The sequence below is a fragment of the Hypomesus nipponensis genome, chromosome 17 (assembly GCF_054491055.1).
Source record: "Hypomesus nipponensis isolate SF chromosome 17, ASM5449105v1, whole genome shotgun sequence".
Lineage (NCBI taxonomy): Eukaryota > Metazoa > Chordata > Actinopteri > Osmeriformes > Osmeridae > Hypomesus > Hypomesus nipponensis.
Genome location: NC_140377.1, coordinates 3070897 through 3091291, shown reverse-complemented (window position 1 = coordinate 3091291; position 20395 = coordinate 3070897). Strand labels below are relative to the sequence as shown.

At 44.9% G+C, this 20395-nt stretch overlaps 3 protein-coding genes and 1 long non-coding RNA gene across 11 annotated transcripts; 2 read left to right on the top strand and 2 right to left on the bottom strand.

Moving 5' to 3' along the window:
- Positions 1-432: 432 nt before the first annotated feature.
- Positions 433-7256, bottom strand: fam117aa (family with sequence similarity 117 member Aa). 4 transcript variants are annotated; one of them, XM_084677859.1, is made up of 8 exons: positions 6715-7256; positions 5425-5573; positions 3566-3661; positions 3224-3337; positions 2551-2667; positions 2247-2388; positions 1989-2154; positions 433-1886 (listed from the first exon to the last, which is right to left on the bottom strand). In XM_084677859.1, exons 1-8 carry the CDS (start codon positions 6827-6829, stop codon positions 1628-1630), a joined length of 1158 nt encoding a protein of 385 aa, XP_084533985.1. In that variant the 5' UTR covers positions 6830-7256; the 3' UTR covers positions 433-1627. The 4 variants fall into 4 exon arrangements, with proteins under 4 accessions (XP_084533985.1, XP_084533987.1, XP_084533986.1 ...); XM_084677861.1 differs by having other exon boundaries at positions 5425-5567; XM_084677860.1 differs by having other exon boundaries at positions 5425-5570; positions 6715-7255.
- Positions 7257-8063: 807 nt separating this feature from the next.
- rundc3aa (RUN domain containing 3Aa) lies at positions 8064-20384 on the bottom strand. Of its 3 annotated transcripts, none has more exons than XM_084678730.1 (11): positions 19926-20384; positions 12311-12426; positions 11880-12013; positions 11089-11174; positions 10876-10965; positions 10545-10625; positions 10250-10448; positions 9933-10090; positions 9669-9782; positions 9434-9540; positions 8064-9288 (listed from the first exon to the last, which is right to left on the bottom strand). In XM_084678730.1, the coding sequence occupies exons 1-11, from the start codon at positions 20030-20032 to the stop codon at positions 9146-9148; spliced, it is 1335 nt and encodes a 444-aa protein (XP_084534856.1). In that variant the 5' UTR covers positions 20033-20384; the 3' UTR covers positions 8064-9145. The 3 variants fall into 3 exon arrangements, with proteins under 3 accessions (XP_084534856.1, XP_084534855.1, XP_084534854.1); XM_084678729.1 differs by having other exon boundaries at positions 9434-9537; positions 10283-10448; XM_084678728.1 differs by having other exon boundaries at positions 10283-10448; positions 19926-20382.
- On the top strand, positions 8554-14836 carry LOC146252991 (uncharacterized). 2 transcript variants are annotated; one of them, XR_014731915.1, is made up of 4 exons: positions 8695-8833; positions 9610-9751; positions 9935-10084; positions 11151-11251. XR_014731915.1 is itself a non-coding variant. In XM_084678735.1 (3 exons), the coding sequence occupies exons 2-3, from the start codon at positions 8793-8795 to the stop codon at positions 13361-13363; spliced, it is 423 nt and encodes a 140-aa protein (XP_084534861.1). In that variant the 5' UTR covers positions 8554-8630; positions 8725-8792; the 3' UTR covers positions 13364-14836. The 2 variants fall into 2 exon arrangements, 1 of the variants encoding a protein (XP_084534861.1); XM_084678735.1 differs by lacking the exons at positions 9610-9751; positions 9935-10084; positions 11151-11251 and adding exons at positions 8554-8630; positions 12982-14836 and having other exon boundaries at positions 8725-8833.
- LOC146252990 (uncharacterized) lies at positions 15040-18878 on the top strand. Of its 2 annotated transcripts, none has more exons than XR_014731916.1 (2): positions 15040-15620; positions 17011-18878. It is a non-coding gene; the product is annotated as an uncharacterized LOC146252990 (long non-coding RNA). The 2 variants fall into 2 exon arrangements; XR_014731917.1 differs by having other exon boundaries at positions 15412-15620; positions 16252-18878.
- Positions 20385-20395: the final 11 nt, after the last annotated feature.

Genomic DNA, 20395 nt, shown 5'->3' with positions numbered 1-20395 from the left:
AGTCAAGGAGTGGAACGATTTGCCTACTTTTTTAGCACAACACAGTCCAACATAACACAAACTTGGTAATGACATAATATTTTTTGTCATACTGAATTCAAGTGGTCATACTGCAGCACATCATTTTGGATGGTTGCACACAGCTGCAAATACATGAAGTCAGAATCATTTAAACGGAAAAATTTACGATTGCAAAAATGTGGCAAAATATACAGCCTCCTATTGAGATATGTGGGGGCCTTTCTTGGAACTGTCGCATAACATTTAGTCGTCTTAGGATGTGTACGAATTGTATTGGTCCAAATAAGGCAATCTCGAGCCTGATTACACCAATGAGGAAAGACAATTTGTTGAAAGGCGGGGCTGGACAGCTACACGTGTCCGTGGAAGAAGTTGTCAACAAAGACGGGCTTACATATGAATCCTCACCCATTTCCATTTTATTTATTTATTATTATTAGTGTCCGCAACTAACATGCGTATAAAACGTCTAGAAAGGTATAGGGAATCATAAAAAAAAAATAACAATAGACAATTATAATACTTGTCATTTCACATCTCAAAAACAAGTCAATTCACAAATAAGTGAAAAAAAAAATTTTTTTTAAGTGTTTTGAACTACACAACACGTTTTGGTGAGGAACGCAGGTCATAATACCAAAAATGCAAATCAATGCCAACCTAAACACTGACACATTGATGGGTCCAAACAAAGTGAACATTGGCAAAACTTCCATCAGTGATCATAAACTCATGGGAGACTAAGCTACAGCAACAAACCAACTGTAAACCAGAAAATTATAGCTAGATAACATTTAGAAGAACAAAAAACACTTATTTCAAAGATAAATGAGTATAAAAACAGTACCATAAACATCCAAACCCAAACAAATATATCCCTTCCATGCTTGAAATACTTCATCTAAGTGCTAGCATTGGGGCTTTAACTGAGTTTACAGCCTTTCACAACAAGTATATTTTCAACAAAAACAAAACAAGTTTTGAATGTTTATAGGTTACAAACTTATGAAATCATTGAACCATCCCAGAATCAAATCCATGTGTTCTGTCAGACTGTGACTAAAAAGCACTTTTGAGCTCATCTTCTGCTAAACCTAGAAAACTGTGGTTGTGGGTAATATCCAAATTAAAGCCTAGTTCATGACTTTTGCCACCCTAAAAAATTAAATGGTAGCATTTAATAAACTTTATTTTTTGTTTATGTAATCCTCTTTAGAGAGTTGATAATCATTAGTCAAATGGTTAAGTCCACCTTAGAATATTAATTATGATCATTATCATAGCCTGAACAAATAGTATAAAAATATTCTTTACACATTCAAACACAATTCTTGCAAAGGGTGTGCCTAGTAGGGCTGTTTGGTTCCATCTGAAGCCCCAACATAAAAAAAAGCTCAGATGGCAGAGTTCATATTCAGTCTCACAGAGACAACTCTGTAGACATAAATTCTCACCGTTTTCGAAACTTGATCAGATTTAAAATCTCAGCGTTCTTCATGGCCTGGACAGCATTTGACAGCGTGTAAGGCTAACCCATCTGTCTTTGAAACTACATTTCTCCTCACATCTAAAGAAATCTTTTTTTTTTTTCTGTTATTTTAATTTTTTACATGGTGGAGTCTTGGAAAGGTCCACTCAGATACCCCCCTACAGCATGCACTGGTGCTTGATAGGGGACTGAGCCTTGACCAGAGCAGCCAGTGACGGGAGAGACTGACAGGCCTCGGAAGAGAAGGTCCATGGAGGGCAGAAGTGGTTTCAGCAGACTAACAGGACAGAAGGCAGAGCCACCATGGGGGGTAAAGTTCACCTTGTTGGGATCAGGGCAAGAAGGCTTGATGACAGGCTCACTCTGACTGGGCGACCTAGCATTAAGACAGTGGGAGACGAGGTGAACGGTTAGCTATTCAGTTCAAAATGTAATTCTGTTTTTTTGTGAGTGTCCACACAGCGTTAGTATTACTCACGTTGCCTCTTCACACACGCACACTCTTTCACAGCCTTCAGGAGGTTCCCTTTGGAAGGAGTAAGTCTTGTTGGGACGAGGGGAAGAGGAGGACTGGAATATGGAGGGGTCCAGAACCACAAGAGGTGGTGTGGGAGAGGGGCACAGGGCCTCGCGGTCCACACGGTCTGCACGGAAAACACGGAAACATCCATGTGTTTTCCCAGATCAGACTCACTGATGTCAATATATTGGCCCCAAATGGTTCCCCTTCACTGACCTGACTCTCCCATGAGGCAGGGGGACTGGGATGGGGAGAGGAGACCCGGGTCCAGGGGGACGGGGGATGGGTCACTCTGAGAACCGCTGCTGTATCTCTGGGCAGGAACAGGGGCCCTGTGTCCATCTGGGACCTCCAGAATCTAAAACAGAAGAAGAAGAAAAACAACACGTCGGGGAAAGACGACAAGCGCGTAAGAACAACAACTACTTTACTTTCTGTGGGATGACTTAGAGGGGGGGGCTGCAGTGGGAGCACAGACCTGAAACTACGGCTCAGGTCATTGTGGTAGATGTGTGCTCACCTTGTGTTGGTCCTCTGGGATCTCAGACACAAACACACCCTCCAGCTCCAGGTTAAGACCTTCCACACTGCGCCGCAGTCGAGGAGCCAGTCTGCTCAGGGGCATCAGAGAATGTGTCTGGGGAGTAAACAGTAAACGTGCTTAGGCTCATACTTGAATGCAGGAAAGGGTGTATTAAAAGGCTGTGGTGTTTAACGAGAGCCATAGTCTATGTGTCTATATGTGCTTGACTGAGATAATATGTTTCCCTGTCCATTTCTGCAATAGCATGGCACTGATGAAGGCAGCTTGATGACACCAGCTCCTAAGAAAAGCTGAGCTGTTTATACATTACTGTTGCTAGCTCCTCCCTGTTCTGCCTTAGGGACTAGGCTCAAACAACTGCATGTTGGAGTCCTACCCTTCATAATGTCATAGAGAAAACACACCTTTTTTCACACAATCACATAACTACAGCGTGTCAATACGAAAACACATTTCTGCCTAAGTACACGCATGTTCATACATTTCATGTATTCTGGGACCAATGCGGAAGGCCATTTAATTCTAGATTAGCAATCCAGAAACGTGCATAATGATTTCTCAAAAACAACGTAAGATGTTATAGAAGTGGCGTAGCCGTCGTAAGCGTGCAGGGAGACGGGGGCTGTGGAGAGGGTGGGTCCTCTGGTACCTGGGTGAAGCCTGGCACGGGACCTCCAGGAACAGGGTGGTGGGGCCGATCACACCCTCCCGAGGGTGGAGCGTGTCGGGACCGCTTCTGCAGCTGATGCCTGAGCGTGGCCACCTGAGGGGAGAACCAGCACAGAGAGAAGGTTTCAAGGCTTCAATGTCGACGGACAGAAAAAGACATGTTCATCGGCATGAGGGGCAATTTATAAAAAGGAGGGCTAACTCAGACGACAGCGGAGGAAAACGAAATCTGCCTAACAACGATGGGGTCGTCGTGGCCAATTGAGTGACAGGGCAACTGTTCCGACTGCCATCCACTCTAGACACGAAGGATTTTACTGACCTCCCTCAAGTGTTCCGCACTGCCCCACGACGCAGAGCGTTTGTGTCCACCGATACTCCTCCTCCCCCGAGTCTCCTCTGCCCAGGAGCTGGGCGTCTATGGACGAAGGAGAGAGAAAAAAAACATATCACCAGTAGCCAGACTTGCCATTGAAAAGGGAATGCTTGTCTAGAAAGACAGATAAAAGCTTTTTCCTCTTCAAAGCCGTGGGCGTGCTTAAACTAGGTGGACCCACACCGCTTGTTATTTCACAGTGAGGTTTAGTACTGACATTTGCACAGCAGCAGATCTGCTTCTCTCGAGTTTCAGAACAGAAGTGATGCCCTACATCTGTCTCACACACCTGCTATACCGTACACAGCTGTGTAGATGAAGGGGGGGGGGGGGGGGGGGAGAACAACTATGACTGAGCCTGACAACACCACCTCAACAGAGAAGCCTGGTGCACACAAACGTACGACAGGCAAACCCAACAAACCGCAGCGCGGCGGAAAGCCAACTCGACTCAACTGAAAACACATCGCGCAGACGAGAAGCCAGCTGTCGGGAGAGAGACGCTCTCTTCCTCGCCAGCTTCCTCGACCTCCTCGCATGCGACAAGAGAAAAAGGGGCCACGCCGTCGTGGCGTTCCTACCGACATCTTGACAGCAGCTCCTGCCGCTCTACCCACAGGCTTCGGGGCGTGCTGAGAGGAAGTGGCTGTTTGGTGGTTCATCAGACGGGCCTGTGCAGAGTCGTTCCACCAGTTCACCTCTTCTATACACACACTCTCTAGCTGCTTCGCAGGCTTGGCATCCACACAATCCACCGTCCCCCTGGTACTCTGGGAGTCTCTGGCCTGAACTGAAGCAACGCTCGCCTCACACCTCTCCGGTCAGACGCCCCTCGCCAAGCTCCGCTCGGATGTCATAATCCACTCAAGCAGGGAGCTAAATTTGTAAACAGAAACACTGACGCCATCCACTGCCCTATGTGATGGCCCACATGGTCAGGAAGCCTGGCTAAATAAGTCATAGAGGGAGACCAGTCAGTCACACACTGACGCTGGTGTAGTATTACAGCCCCTCACTCCCCCACCCCCTCCCCACAAAAAAAAACAAGCAATCACGGGACACAAGCTTATAAAAAGATCTGTAAGAGGTGGCCAAATATTCTGAACATGTCTAATATTTCCTTAGCCAGTTTAGCCTGGGCTTTGACGGTTAAACACAGAGGTGCGAGTCTGTTTCATGACGAGTCTGGAAAGCCCTGCAAAGAGGAGCCGGGGAAGCTAGCGTGGAACTGCTCAAGAAGAGAGAGTGGGTGACAAAAGGAGACAGTTACATCATCTTAAGTAAAACATAGAAAGTACACCAAGGGGGAGGGGGGGGGGGGTGTCCTTGTATTTAGGTCAGAAAGGGTCTTTTTCCGCACAATGGAGTGCAGGGAAGGGGGGGGGGGGTTTGTTCAGCTGAAACCGCGTCAGTGAGCTGAGTCTTTGTGCTCTAGAGGGGGGTAGGTGCCGTAGAGAGGGGGACAGGGTACAGCTGAAAAAGTTGTACAGAACAAAACATGCCTTTCCACTTGGCTGCCCTTCCTTTGACAGCTTCAAACTGTAACTAGCCTGACACCTGTGGGGGCGACCTCTGATACACTCACTTGAAATCCTCAAAATAGACAAAGACAATCAGATTACACTGTATAGTACCTATTAAATCCCCCACGATAAGCCTACAGGCCACATTGATTTCAACATGAAACTATTCACAGCCTCAAACGGTTGTAAACCACCTTACTGCATTTATTCTCATGTCCAGAGTGTCACCACATCAAGGTTTTACTTACACGTTAACTTTGACTGTGTCATAAATAAACTCACCTGTGTAGCTTTATCGTTAATACAGGTGACACCCATGCTCTCTGTCTTTTTGGGCCACTGGCCTTGTAGATAAGGACCCACAATGGCATCAAGGGAGAGCGTGCGTCGAATGGTTGGCTTTGGCGGACGGGACTTGGTCCGGTCTACTGCTGAGAACAAACGGAAGGTGAAGTATATTCAACGGGAGCTGGATCTGCCATGCTTAGTGTTATACTTCACTGACCCAGTGTAGTAAAGATGGTATCGTGTTCATTTTACAGTAACAATGCCTATGAAACCGATAAAGATTATCCCATCGTTAAGACATAAAACAATTCCAAAATGGCCTCCACCCCCCCCCCCTCTTCCTGTCAGGCCTTGATGAGAATGTAGGTTGTTTAAGGTGAGTGTGTTTAACCAACTCTTTGTAATCTATGTCAAGTGTGAGCCAAACCACAGGGTTTAGAGCAAAGCCACGCAAAGACATTAAGCATAAAACTGGCAGCGATTCCTCCACTGCAGCGCACAGACCATCCAGGTCATTCCTCCCCCAGATACCCCAGACCCTTCGGCCCACTTCCCAGGCATCCAGTATAAATAAACAGCACAAGCACTTGAGCAACACCGTTACAGAATGCTTTTAAGAGCACACAAGGAGGCTGCAGGACTTTGACTGTGTACAATATCAGGACACGCAGGGGGGAAAAAACACACCAAGCCCCTGATGCTTTGGCAGTGGCAACACGGGTCAAAAAGGTCAAAGTGCATAAGGTTACTCGGATCAACAGGGAAAGGCCAATGATCATGATGGACAAAAAGCTATGCAAAACCTCATGTGCTTCTAATACATATTTAAGAGAATGATGACTGGAAACTGAGGATTGAAAAACGATAAAGGTCTGTTAGTAGCTCTCAAGAGTGCACAATGGGGACTAATGTCATGATGATTCTTGCATGGTACAACTTGCCCAGATGTGCACTTTATCTGTAAAGTAACATACAATGTAGGCCAGTTCAGCCCACAATAATAGTTCAAAAGTGATTTGAGCTCATCTTAGCTTGCAAATTTGTTCTCCCCCCTTCTTCAGAATCTTTGATGGTATAAAAAAAAGTTATATGCAATGTCTTATCAAAACAAACTGATCCTTTGGAAAACATGAGATAAGTCGAATAATTATACAAATATTAGTCATAACAGGTTATTTTAAAATAACAATACAACTTAAGTCCTGTCCTAAAAGATGATGACAAGAAAATATATTAATATACAAGCACCCAATATATATTCTAGCGTTCTGGCTGCATAATTACCCGTCTTGACATCTTTGCAGTGAAGTTTATTGTGGAGTTGAAAAGGGACAGTGGCCCGCAGAGGTTGAAGACACGGAGGGTTTCCCCCCCGCATCGCACCACTTCTACACGACATCTCCAAAGTGCAAAACCAGCAGACCTGACTTTACACTTTTTACCCTACGACTTGAGTATAGTTCTATACGGATACAGAAACCGCTCCTCCTTTTTAACTTCAATGGAAAACTTTAATATTTCATGCTTAAATTCGAGGGCTATTCAACATGTCTCACGTCTCAGCTAGCCACAGCCAGCCAGCCTTTTGTGATGGCCATGATTTCCCCTCAACTTCTGTCGTCCTCAAAGAAGTAAATTGTCTAATCGTAGCAGGTTAGGCACGTAGTTATTACCACACCATCCTACGAATCAACTAGTTTCTTCAATATAACTGGACTATTTGGCTTTTTAAACTACTTATATAAACCCTAACACTACATGTTGATCCTGCATGCACCTCCGCTGATAACTGACAACACAAGTTCTCTCGTCTCGTGCACTTTCTACTTCCAAGGGGCGAGGCAAATGCAAAATAATGTAGCTGGTTGGATGCTGAAAAATACTACTGAGCATCTATTGGTTGTAGACTGTGTCTATCTGTTAAAGACATGCCATCCAAAGTTAAAAGTTTCCTCCCACTTTGTTAAAAGGCATAACAGCGTGCCGTGCGGCGTCCTCTCACCCACCCACACACCACCCATCCCCCTTCCCTCCTTCTCATTTGGGCAAGTTTCGTTGTTTAAGATGGTTTCAGTGAGTCCAGTGGTGTGATTTTCATAATTTCCCCTTGAGGTGTGTATGACTCGAACGTGAACTCGTTGACACCTCCACGGTTACCTGGCTACCTTGAATGGCAACCAGCTTTCACGAGTCAAGGTATTTACATAACTATTCTAGCCTTTACCTCAAAGGAAAAAAGGACCAGAATGAAAAGTAATCACTGCCTGGTACCTTACCCACAGACAACAGTGCAGTAGGAAGTTTGGGTTCAGCTTAGGGTTTGCGGCCATGGTTTGTAGGGGACAACGCCGTCCCCACGCGCTCAACGACATGTACTGCCTTGTACCAGGGATGGGAAACTACGTTTCACTTGATCACTACTAGCGGTCTTGATGATGTTTTGTACGGAAGTTGTACCTTCTGTAAAATCTGGTTCTTTTACAGCCAAAGCCAGTAAAAAGACAGCCTTGATTGTAGAGTGGCTTGTTGCGCATAAGCTGTGTTGAACATCATTTGGACACATTTGAAAGTGACATCAATAGAACACAAGATGTCTCACTGTTTAAAATCATTCACTCACACTGTGATGGGCATAAACAAAAATGCTGTTTATTGCAACAACAAAAAATAGCATTGGTAATTGAAAAAATAACAAAATAGATCAATTGAAAGAACAGAATAGTTGACTTATAAAATATGTCCAATAAACCAAATATCAAAGACATGGCGATATGCATCAATAGATTTTATTAACTGCTGCACAAATTTACACTAACTAAAGTTATACTGTCTGATTACTCCAAGCAGGTCTATGATATGCCCATTGGAGAGTGGGAAAACCTGCCAAATAAAGGGTCAATGATCAGTCATTCACATGCTTCAAACACACATCTACACTATTAGCAGAACTCTCTCAATATCCCATCCCAACCATATTGTTTACCTACAGATAGGACTGCTTCCAAAAGCAAAGAGCTGTCATCTATGGAAGTTAATCAGTGACATAATGTTTTGAATTGAATACTTAATATTGACATTTAAACACCACCAAATGTTTTTTTTTAAACATTGAAATAAATTCTTATTCCAATTTTAATTTGATTTGCTTCCATAGTCATTCCAGCTCTGTTTAATTCTGACTTGCCCCGGGCTGAGCTTGGGTAACACTGACACACAAACAGTACTTTGAGGAGATTTATCAGTGTCAGAGAAATTGTTGGTGAAGGAACTTAAATTGAATTGTTTTCCTGAAAGGAAGTGGCATAGAGGCAATCAAAAGCACAGCAAGATCCTGCACAGGCCAAGACCAAGTCCAACTAGAAATGTATACATCAGCAAGGCTAGAGAAAGTGTGTAGGAAAAGGTAAGTGAATTACTGCATGGGCAAAGATCACAGAACTTATACGTAGAGTTTATACTTAAGTACCTTATGCTTTTTGTTGTATCATCACTTTAAATGTATCCATATAGAAATCAAGAAATAGGGATAGATTCTTTCCCTCTATTGTTTGTGAACGAGAGGCGGCGGAGGAGTTGAGAAGGACAAGGATGGCGACAGTGTTGATGGTTGCCGTGTTGTTCATCATGGCCGATGCAGCATCACCAGGCAGATAGGCAGGGAGGGCTGGGGTTGGCTGTCGGGTTGCCACTTCGAGAAGCCTGGATGTGGCGCCCCCTAGCTGGGAGAAAGAGCAGGGCTGGGCTCAGTACTGATGTTGACCAGACACTCGCTCGACTTGAGGCTGGCCAGGGACTTGCAGCTAGGAAGGGAGGCCAGAGAACCACACAGACCAAGCATAGATGGGGTGTAGTCCTTATCTGGAAAAAGAGAACAAACATGATCAAATTCTGTCCTTAAAACATGCTGTGGTCAGCGACCACAATAAAACATGGACAGTACTGTACGTATGCATATCAGTATCAAAGGGTTAGTTTTGGTGAGAATGAGTCTTCAGTTGTATACCTGCTGAAGACCAGGCAGCATCTCCATTCTCTCTGCCATCTGTTCTCTGGGACTCGGAGTTCAGGCTAACTTCAGCAGAAAGCAGCTCCAGACTGTGGAAACTTCTTCTGAAAAAGTAAACCAGCATCATGGAATGCTGTTATATTTGTGCACCTGCATATGCATGTCAATCATAGGCACACAGGTGGAACAGCCCAAAACATCATCCATGTGCTGCGTGTTGTGGAAATGTTACCTGCGAAAGAGCTTGACGTCCCCCTGGTTGTTTGGGATTGAGGGCCACTGGTTGACCAGAGGGATGGACAGGTGTTTGGCCAGGTGAGAGGAATCACAGGGGATGAGGGCAGTGCTAGAAGGAGTACACTATATTTAAAAAACTATCAGCATAAAAAAATGGGATGAGAAGAGAACGACAATTGCATATGTATCCTCATGTCCCAGTGCGTAAAAGCGCACCGGGACATGAGAATCTGCTTTGGGCCAGTTTGTGTTCTCTTACAGCTGTGCCTGTAGCTCCAGCACGATGGCTTCCAGCTCCTTCTTCTCTTGGAGGCTCTGGACACCCTGCTCCCCCAGCGTGGAGCTCAGACGCTTGTTCTCACTTTCCACGTTCTTCAGCTGGGACTCTCTCAGACGAACCAGCTCCTCCAGGTAGCCCTGGCAACGCAAAGACACGCACAGACGCCGAGGTGGACGTTGAGGAGTGGCAGCAGTGCGTGCCGTGTAAACTGGTGTTTTGTATTATCAGTGGAAATAAGGGTTATTCGTTTGCATCAAAGACTTTTTAATCTGGCTATTGATATCGAATGTTTTTACAGTACATTGCCCGGAGTGACGTGTCGGAATCACCTTCTGGGCGTAGACTATCTTAAATCTCTGCTCCATCTTGCGACATTTGGTGCTCCAGCTTTCGTCGTCGGTCACCAAGGGGATGTAGGGGTGCTCGGGGACACTCTCATCACTAGCACTGCTGTCCACGCTGCAACGGTCCTCCTCGTCGCTCAGGTAGTCGTAGCTGCTCAACAGAGACACACAGGGATCGTACTAGAACACACGTCCGTGCCACTCTGTTTGCGGTCTTCTAAGCTCTCCACAAAGTGTAGCGTTTGACCTCTGAGTGAACTTCAAGTAGGGTGTGTAGTCAATCACTGCAGGGGACTTCCCATCCAACGCTTCACCTTTCAAACAAAAACTGGAAAGAGAGAGAGAGAGAGAGAGCATTGTGCATGTTTGAAATATTCTGTATCGACTCTGTAAGTTGTGTCCTATTCTACATTTACATGCAGTCATTTAGCAGATGCTCTTATCCAGAGGGAATTACAATAAGTACAGGGACATTCTCCAGTGCCTTGCCCAAGGACACAATGTTATTTAGCACGGCCGGTCAGCCATCAGACATCCTTCATTCCTCCTATTCTGATGAAATGTGTGTGACGCCTCACCTGAAGTCTATAGCGCTGAGCCCGATAAGCATGCCAGTCAACACTGTGGCCTCTTCTCTCAGCATAATGGCGCCATCATCATAGAACCTCCTACAATGCAAAGTGTTCAGGTCCTGAGATTAGGTGGTGTTGTGTGAGTGCGTGCTCATGTCTGAGCATGAGCACGGTGCGGGTGGACGACATTGTAGCTTATCATGGTTGGTCCATACTGACCTGGTGGTCCGTGTGTCCCTCAGAGCTGTGGCAACATATTCAGACATTCTCTTCTCCATCAGTGCCACTCGGATCCATGCCCGCCCCTAGACGGGTTCAGAGGAAGATGGCAGACAGATCACGAAAAACGGGAGAAAATAGACAGAGGGAGAAATAAATACAGAGAAACAAAGAGAGAGACAGAGGACCGCATGCTTTTGGAATCAGAGAACCCTTCTTCCCATGACCCCAAACACACACACACAGAGTATACCACACACACACACACACACACAGAGTATACCACACACACACACACACACACAGAGTATACCACACACACACACACACAGAGTATACCACACACACACACACACAGAGTATACCACACACACACACACACACACAGAGTATACCACACACACACACACACACACAGAGTATACCACACACACACACACACAGAGTATACCACACACACACACAGAGTATACCACACACACACACACACAGAGTATACCACACACACACACACACACACAGAGTATACCACACACACACACACACACACAGAGTATACCACACACACACACACACAGAGTATACCACACACACACACAGAGTATACCACACACACACACACACACACACACAGAGTATACCACACACACACACACACACACACACAGAGTATACCACACACACACACACACACACAGAGTATACCACACACACACAGAGTATACCACACACACACAGAGTATACCACACACACACACACAGAGTGTACCACACACAGTCACGGTCCTTGCCTTTGCGCGTGAGGTGCTGATGTTCTCGATATTCTCAATACTGGCGATGCAGTTGTTCTGCACCTTGCTGCATGCCAACCGGATGTAGTCCCAGAAACTACGCTGTCCATCTGAGCTGAACCAGCTTCCAGGACCTGGACCCCAGTTTAAAAACACAAGAATGACTCACAACTCCAACAACAGCCCACACAGTGTCTGCAAACACTGCCAAACGACACTATGCAGTACACACACATGGATATGAGTAATACATCAGTCTTGCTCAGCCAAGGAAATAATCAGCCAGTTTCATAAATCTACTGTACTGACCTTTAAGTGTCACTTTTCTTCCAGTTTTGTGACGCACATTTATTATTTACAGAAATAGAGTAACTGCATGACGCTACCGTAGCCATCTGTGCATATGTGATGGGTTTTGCCTGCCCTGTTACCTTTGAAGCGGTGGCTGAGAATGTGCTCCAAAATGGCCGCAAAGTTGACAAACTCCTCGGAAGAGTCATCAATGGGCTCGGCTGTGTACTTTTCCAGTAGAGTCTTCACTGAAAATCTAAGAGAGAGGGACAAAAAAAAAAACATAGAAATATTTCTATAACATACAAAATATCTGCTACATGCTATTCATGTGTACTGTAAATGTGCATATCAGCTGCACAGCGGGGTGGAGAGCGGCCTAGCCAGTAGTTATAACAGTGCAGCTTTGATTATTATTTTATTTTTTTACAGTGTAACCACACACAGCAAAGACAAATGCACCTCTGTATTTGAAACTCGCAAAACAATAGGTGGGAGGAGCTTGGTGGGACCAATGCCATCAAAGCCCACTGAGGTCACCCCCGATTGTCTTGTGTGCGGCACAATGCCCCCCCTTCAGGTCCGAGGCAGCGTTGCCGTGACGACGGCACAATTAACCCCCTTGTGTCCCAAACCAGTGGCAGATGATACGGTCGTCGGGGTTGCAGCCTTTGTCCACTCTCTGAGTTTCCAGGTCACACTGGGTCTTGTCTGTCCCTCTGTCTGTACTTTCTAAGGGACCAGCTATAATCAAAGAACCCCCCCCCCACCCCCTTCTCCCCCCTTATATATTGTGGTCTGATCTATTTAGGGCAGCTCCTGACACTGATTTCATCTGGCAGCATTTTGGCCTCGCAATCACACCCCACACACCATTAGGAGCTGGATGCAATGCTGTGTGCGAGTTAGTAGTCAAGAGTCCAGGACAAGGGCTGCCCGCCTCCATGGGCAACACCAGCATCACGGAGGGCAAGACTGCCCTGGCCGTGGGCAGAACCTCCATAGCCAGGGGCAAGACTACCGTCTCCTTGGGAAACTCCTCCATCTTCAGGGGAGTGACCACCACCTCCATGGGGGAATCCACCATCCAGAGAGAGAAGACTACTGTCGCTCTGGGCCGCGCTAGCTTCAGCAGAGGCACCACCACCACTTCCTTCCGCAAAGCACTAATGCCCAAGCGCAGAACCACCTAGATGGACAGGACGCCAGGCACCGGGGCTAAGACTCCCAAACCAGCAAAGACATCAAAAAGAGAGTCTAGCGGTGAATGGAAAACCACCTTCCTGTCGAGCAAGACCACCTTCACTAAAGGCACATCCTTGGTTCTGAGAACTAAGTACGCCATCTCCTGGGGAAAATCATCGATCTCCTGGACCAGAACCACCATCACCTTGGGCAACACCAGTGTCACTATGGGCACAACCTCTGTCACACGCGGCGAAAACACCAGCTCTTTGAGCACGCTGACCTTGCGCCATGGGGCCAAGTCTGTGTCCGTGGTCAAAACCACCTTCACCAGGGGCAACCAAACTCAAAGGAACGTCTACTGGGATTTTAACCTGTGAATACTTGATACACACGCAAACTAAGGGATATTTATGTTGTCAATTGTAGCAGGTCAGTGGCTTAAAGTCTTGTCGATAAAAATCAGTGTTGGTAATAAATGTGAAGCATTAAGTTTATGTTACAATTAAGCATTCCTTTGATCTCTCCACGACCCAAAATGAATATGTTACGATCCTAAAACTGTTCAGTGTTCATCGAACACAGAAACACTGCACTAAGCCCCCATGTGGGGGACAGTGCTAAATGAGTTGCAGATCTAACAGGCTTGAAATCGGATGAGTAAGATTTCCTGGAGACACATTGAGAGCATTGTCCAGAAGTGTGAGTGATGAGATGTGGTTGGTGCTGTGTTGGCAGGGCGGGGAAGTGTGAAGCAGCTGTGTGTGATGTATGTGAAAACACAAGAGAGTGTCCTTCTTAGCTCTGGGAATACATCACATATGTATGGCATATAGTTCCACATATATGATTCAAAATATCCATATTTTTACGATAGAAAACCAGCTTGTATGCTAGTGAAACTGATTTAAATTCTGAGGGTTACATGCTTTACAATAATTATGCTATGTTTAGCAAGACAGTTATAATCTAGAGAAAGTTTATGTCAAGATTGACAGATGTAACATGGTGCTCATAAAGAATAACCTTAATTTAACGTTGTTTGGCTTATTTGTTTTGTTCACAAATGGAACTTGTAATGATCGTAATGATCTGCTTGACAACGCAGTCTTAAAGTGGAAGACAACTATCTAGGAATTCTTCTTAGAAAGTATTTGTGTGACAAACCTTGACGTAGAATTAGTACAATTTCATTGTGTCACAATTAGTTTAAGTTCCGAACATCCATGGAACCAAATCCTGATATCAAACAGAAACCAGGAGACAGGAAGGGAGAGGCCAAAGCCAGTGCATGAACATCTTCCCAGGATACCCTGCCTTTATCATGGCTCACATTCTAATGATATGCCTGATATCAGTTCTAACAGTATCACACAAAGGCAATGCCTTACAATCAAGGGATATAGGGAACAATGCCTCAGAATATAGTGATGTCACCGCAGATTGTCCCCTGCTCAACAATGTCTCCTTCAGCCATCCTGTGTCGTCGTGGCGATGGGACAATCGGTCCACTGTCAGGGGCCCCCCGATAGGCTACAGCCTCCTACTTCAGCCTCTGTCCATTCACAGGGACACATGGGTGGTATGCGGCCTTCCAGAGCCCACGTCCACAAGCTCAACGAGGGCATTATGTGCCACGGGGGTTGCACCGTCCACGCTTAGCATTCTGCTCTGGTCTGGGCTGCACATACTGTTACTATCACACCCAAGGCTTGGCGAGCAGGGTGTGCTGCATGAGTGTGCGATGCGTTGTGTCGAGTGAACCCCAAAATCCACCACCTCATCCGGGTCAGGTAGACAACCTTCTCCCCAATGGGCAACACCAGCATTACCGAAGGGAAGACTGCTCTCTCCCTGGGCAACACCAAGATCAAGAGGGACAAGACCAAGATCGCCATGGGCAACTCCTCTATCACCAGGGGCAAGAAAACCACCTCTCTAGGCGCCTCAACCATCACGAGCGGGAAGACCAAGATTGCCCTGGGCAGCGCTTCCTTCAGCAGGGGCACCACCACTACATCTTTCCGGAAAGCGTTCTTTCCAAAGCGCAAGACCCTCTAGATGACACGGGGTCTCAGTACTGGGTGTGGGGGACAGGCAGCAATATCACCAACATCAAAAGACAAAACTCTACTGTCGCTGGGGAACCACGGACATCGGTACAACATCTGCAAAGGGGTATCCAAATTGACTTCTAAAATATTGGATTATGTAACTTTCGGACCTTTCATTTTTTTTATCCTGCAGGATTTACCACTGAAACAGGTCAGTAGTAATAGAATTACATCAGATAGATGGCATTGTAACGTGTGTTCTGCTATATCCATGACTTCAAATGATTATTTGAGTCCAATGCTAAGTTAATTGTGTGCAACACACCCCCAAAATGAATTTGCATACTCAATTTAACTATAAAGTCTGATTTCATTGATATTTGTGGTATTTGTGATGACCAAGCACAAATTGCCCATGTCATAAAAAAGTTCTCAAAAAGGTGTTCAGTTATTCTATTGACTAGGAGGTCTTGATGTGAAGGGGAGTTGAAGAGCGAGAATAGCTGGCATGCCTGAAATGCAAATGGCTGGAATACCACAGCAACATGCTCTTGGTACGATTTGACACTGAAAAACAACCACTGCCTTATAACAAGCATCTTTTGTGCCCCCTCTCACTCGCCTTGGACTCTGGCCAGGTCTCTTCTCAGCTCTCTTCAAATGTTCTCCTTGTCCCCCCCCCCCCCTCTACTGTACTTACCCACAGTTCTGTTTTATTTGCCATAGCACTTACACTATCATAATACTTCTTTCATTTGAAAGCAATAATCCTTTGAGCCTCCTCTTCAGCCACTTCCTGATTCATCTCTCTTTCACTCTCTGTCCTCCTCTTCTCTCTTTAGTTTTGGCATAACCAGCAGGATCAGCTGACTCAGGAGGACATCTTACAGGCCCCAGCGTAATAAGACACCGTCTGGGGTGTGAGAGACATGTTCTGGGCTGTGCACCCTAGGCCGTCCCCTACTTCACAATAAGGGGACAGGAGTTCAGCCAAGGAGAAACACTTAACTGTGCCCTGGACCTCCTAGGCTTACAGTCGTTTGTGTATTTTCTGTCATGCTGGGAATATCACACTTTTGGTCAAACAGACAAAATGCAAAATAGAATCAATAGGTCCTAAGGATTCATGTGTTTCTCCTCCTGAGTGTGTGAGCGTCCAGGCTATGTGTTTTATGGTCAGTGCAAGTGCAACTAAAGGAGGGTGCCAGAAGACCCCCGAGGGCTGGGATGGGAGGAACTGAGAGTATCTGGAGGAACTGCATGATATGTGAAAGTCAAATGAAAATGAACATGACAGGATTGGAGTCGCAAAAACACAATAGTCATCTTAAATGAATGCTGTAAGTGTCTGTCAATGCAATGCCAATAAACCTTGCGATAAATAAATAGGGCACAAGTCTAGAGTGACAGTACACAAGACTAGGGAGATGACGAGAGGTTTTTATGCTACTCAGTAAACATGCACAAAAAGCTATGGTGCAGCCACTTCTAAGTGGAAGAAGAAAGCCGGAAGGGTTAAACGAGCTACAGTAAAAGAGAAAATAAGTAAAAAGTGAAAAATCAATTTGTCTCATCTTATTCAACTTATGTTGTTTTTTTAGGTTCAACGGGTCTCCGCCATCAGGGTTCATCCAGTCTGGGACCTCCACATGTGGACTCTTAGGTCACACTGTTCACCCACAAAGGGATGACCAATCGCCTAGCGGTTAGCTGGTTTTGCTTATGGCCTTTTCTATTAGATTTAGAGTAGAGTAGAATAAAAATGGAATTGTCTGTAAACCCTAGTTGGAACAACTTCAGGACAATTTCAAGATCTGAAACCAGAATGACACTCTAGTCTTGCCATATTTAACATAAAATGTTTACCATAGCTACAGCTCAAACATTGTTGAGGTAAGTAATCAAGTAGTAAATTAAGGAATTGAAAGAAGTTTTCATTTACATTAACGCTCTTATACAAAGCGACTCACAGTAAGTACAGGGACATTCCCCCCAAGGCAATTAGGGTGAAGTGCCTTGCCCAAGGACACAACTTCATTTTTCATGGGCAGGAATTGAACCGGCAACCTTTTGAGTAATAGCCCAATTCCCTAACCACTCAGCCATCTGACTCCCTATAAAGAAGAGACCTTTCCAAGCTAGGTCACACACACACCTTGCACATGCATAATAAATACCCATGATCTTTCCGACGCAGATGAGACTCCCCAGTGTAGCGATATTGCTTTGCATGTTATGTCTCAGAAAATATTGACACAGTACTGATGATGAAGACCCCGAAACACCAGCCACATCAATGGGTGTTAGATATAGCTGTGAGTTGTAGTATGACCAGTCCACAGGGTTCCATATGTGCCTTTGAAAACCATGATGGCTTTTATTTCCTGTGACGTCAAATGTATGACCCCTGATAATAAACTAGTTGCACACGTGCCCATGATGACTTTATGTGCCCGGGACCCCGAAAACTCAAAACAGGGCATGATTCTGTGTAATAATTATAACAAAAGATATCCCACAAATGGATTTCATTTCACCTAATGAAAAGTGGGATGTTAATCTATATGTGTTGATGTACTGTATGTTACATGTATATGATATGATAAGGAGGGGAATAGTTATGCATGTTAAATTGAAAATACACCCTTCCATTAGAATACTGTTAATGTTTTGGCTGCACTAACTGAACACTAATGTGGTGCTTTGCCGGGCTTCTTGGCTAATGATCTGAAAGTAGCTGTGTATCTGTCTGTCAGTCAAACTAGTCTCCATATCATGGTCATGCACCTGGTAATCTGTGCCTGCTGATTCACACAAAGATGAGACATTGCCTGCCTGATTCAATTCGCAAACAGCGGGCCTAAGGCCACAGTCAATATTTCCCTGTAGTGTGACTGAAGGTCATACCCTTTGTCTACTTGAACAGCCCCCCAGAACATGAGCTGTCACTAGGAAATTGTCTGGCAAGACCACAGTGATCTAGAACCCTGAGTGCCATTTAGATTAATAATGCCATGTACTGTATGCTTTGGTGCTAAACGAGAGATAGGCAGATCTGACAGCCACACAGATGTTTTCAAACAGTCAAACCTTGGGAGCAAAACCCTCAGACAAATGTAATCTGTCTTAATTGAGAGGAGAAAAAAAAAGTGAATGGAATGGTTTAATTAGCATTACTGATGACAAAATGTTTTCAACGTTACTTTTTAGTCTTGTGTCCACTGTATTCGTCTTTTAAGTGTCTTAGATTAAAATGTTCTTGACATGAACAGTCACTGAAAAGTGGCAACAAACGTCCGTTGTGCTCTCGCTAATCTCTCTAAGACTCAGAAGTCTGTATTGTGACTTTTTCTTTCTTTTGAGGCATGTTGTATGTGATTGTTGTATTTGTTCTGTTACACAACTGTTCTGTGTCACTAAAGGCAGGCAGAACCTCTGGCATAGAGGTAATAAAAGAAATCGCTTTGCATTTTGTCGTTTTCATTCATCTGTCAAATGTTTTAATGCCAATGCAAAACATATTCACAGTCAGCGTGGCCGCATCCAGTGTAATATAAAGCGATGATGTTAATGATATTACACCAAAGATGACTGAGAGGTGACCACGTCTTCATCATTCAAAAAATGTTGCCAACGCTACTAAACTGATGTAATTCCAGCCTGGAACAATAGCTCCTTCAAGCATTGGTTGGGTCTCATCAGGAGTGACAGTACACACTGTTCACAAACCTTCTAGCAAGGGCACGACGCAGCATACGGTGCCCAGAGATAACATATTCACATCCCTAACATACAATCTGCCAACCACAGACCCACACGTTTCTGATGTAACAATCCTGGCTCTGTTCGTGACCTGTGGTCCATCTAAACAATCAAGGAATGAGTGACTTAAATGCATTGTGCATCACAACACTGAACAGGCAGCACAAAAATAACAAACAAAACCAAGATTTACACACACACAAAAACGTTTTATATCATATCTATTTCTCTGAACTGGTCATACGTTCTTAGATTCAAGCCCTTCATTCTCACAATGTAAAATTATGTTGGGTATAATTGTCAATTCACAAAAATGAAGGCTATCGTCATCAGTAACTGAGTATTCTCCAGAGCCTTGTCCTTGTCCCTAACAGGCCCTCGTCATCATTTGCCAGTCATGGGGAGCGATGCCTTTAAACCGCATCGGCCTACAATTCTTTCTCATAAGGCCATTGGGGGATATCTGAAGGTGAAAACCTTCAGGTTATGTAGCTATGGATGTCCTTTCATTTTACCATTCGTTATGGTTCACTCACCAATGATGGTTTACAAAATAACAGAATTGGTTGTAGATAATACATTGTATTAATGGGAAGACAAGGCAGAACATTTATGAAATTTAGATTTTAGCCTAATAAACACCATTCATGTGTTGGCTATTTGATATCCCACATTAGCAATAGGATGAGCCAATACATGGCGTGTGAAAATCCACACTTAAGTAGCCTACATACACATATCCGCATCGCTATACCTGCAAACAGTGATGAGATTTTTTCGTTCCACGCCGACGCTCCGAGTAGATGCCTTTTTCGATGTCAAACCCATAGCCATTGCTGTCTGTAAACAGCCGGACTCCATTCGTCGGCACGGAGCCTTCTGTTACCTTGCACCAGGACCCCTCCCTCCGCGCGGGACTATGCCATACAGATATTCCGCTGTCCTCCGCGGTAGGGATGCTGGAGAAGGTTATCCTAGGAGTGTGTCCAGCTACGTCGGCACGCTCACGATTCGATTCACGATTGACTTCTTGCACATAACCCTATACTGAAAACATTTATGACTAGGTGTTCTTCATGCAAATTCCTTTAACGCCCACTAATTTATCCATAATGCATTCTTAATTTCGACTGGACCGAGAAATCGTCTAAATTGAATGCATGGAAAACGTTTATTTTAGCAAATAAATGGTGATATTATCTTTGGCCACACGGTGGCATGGTG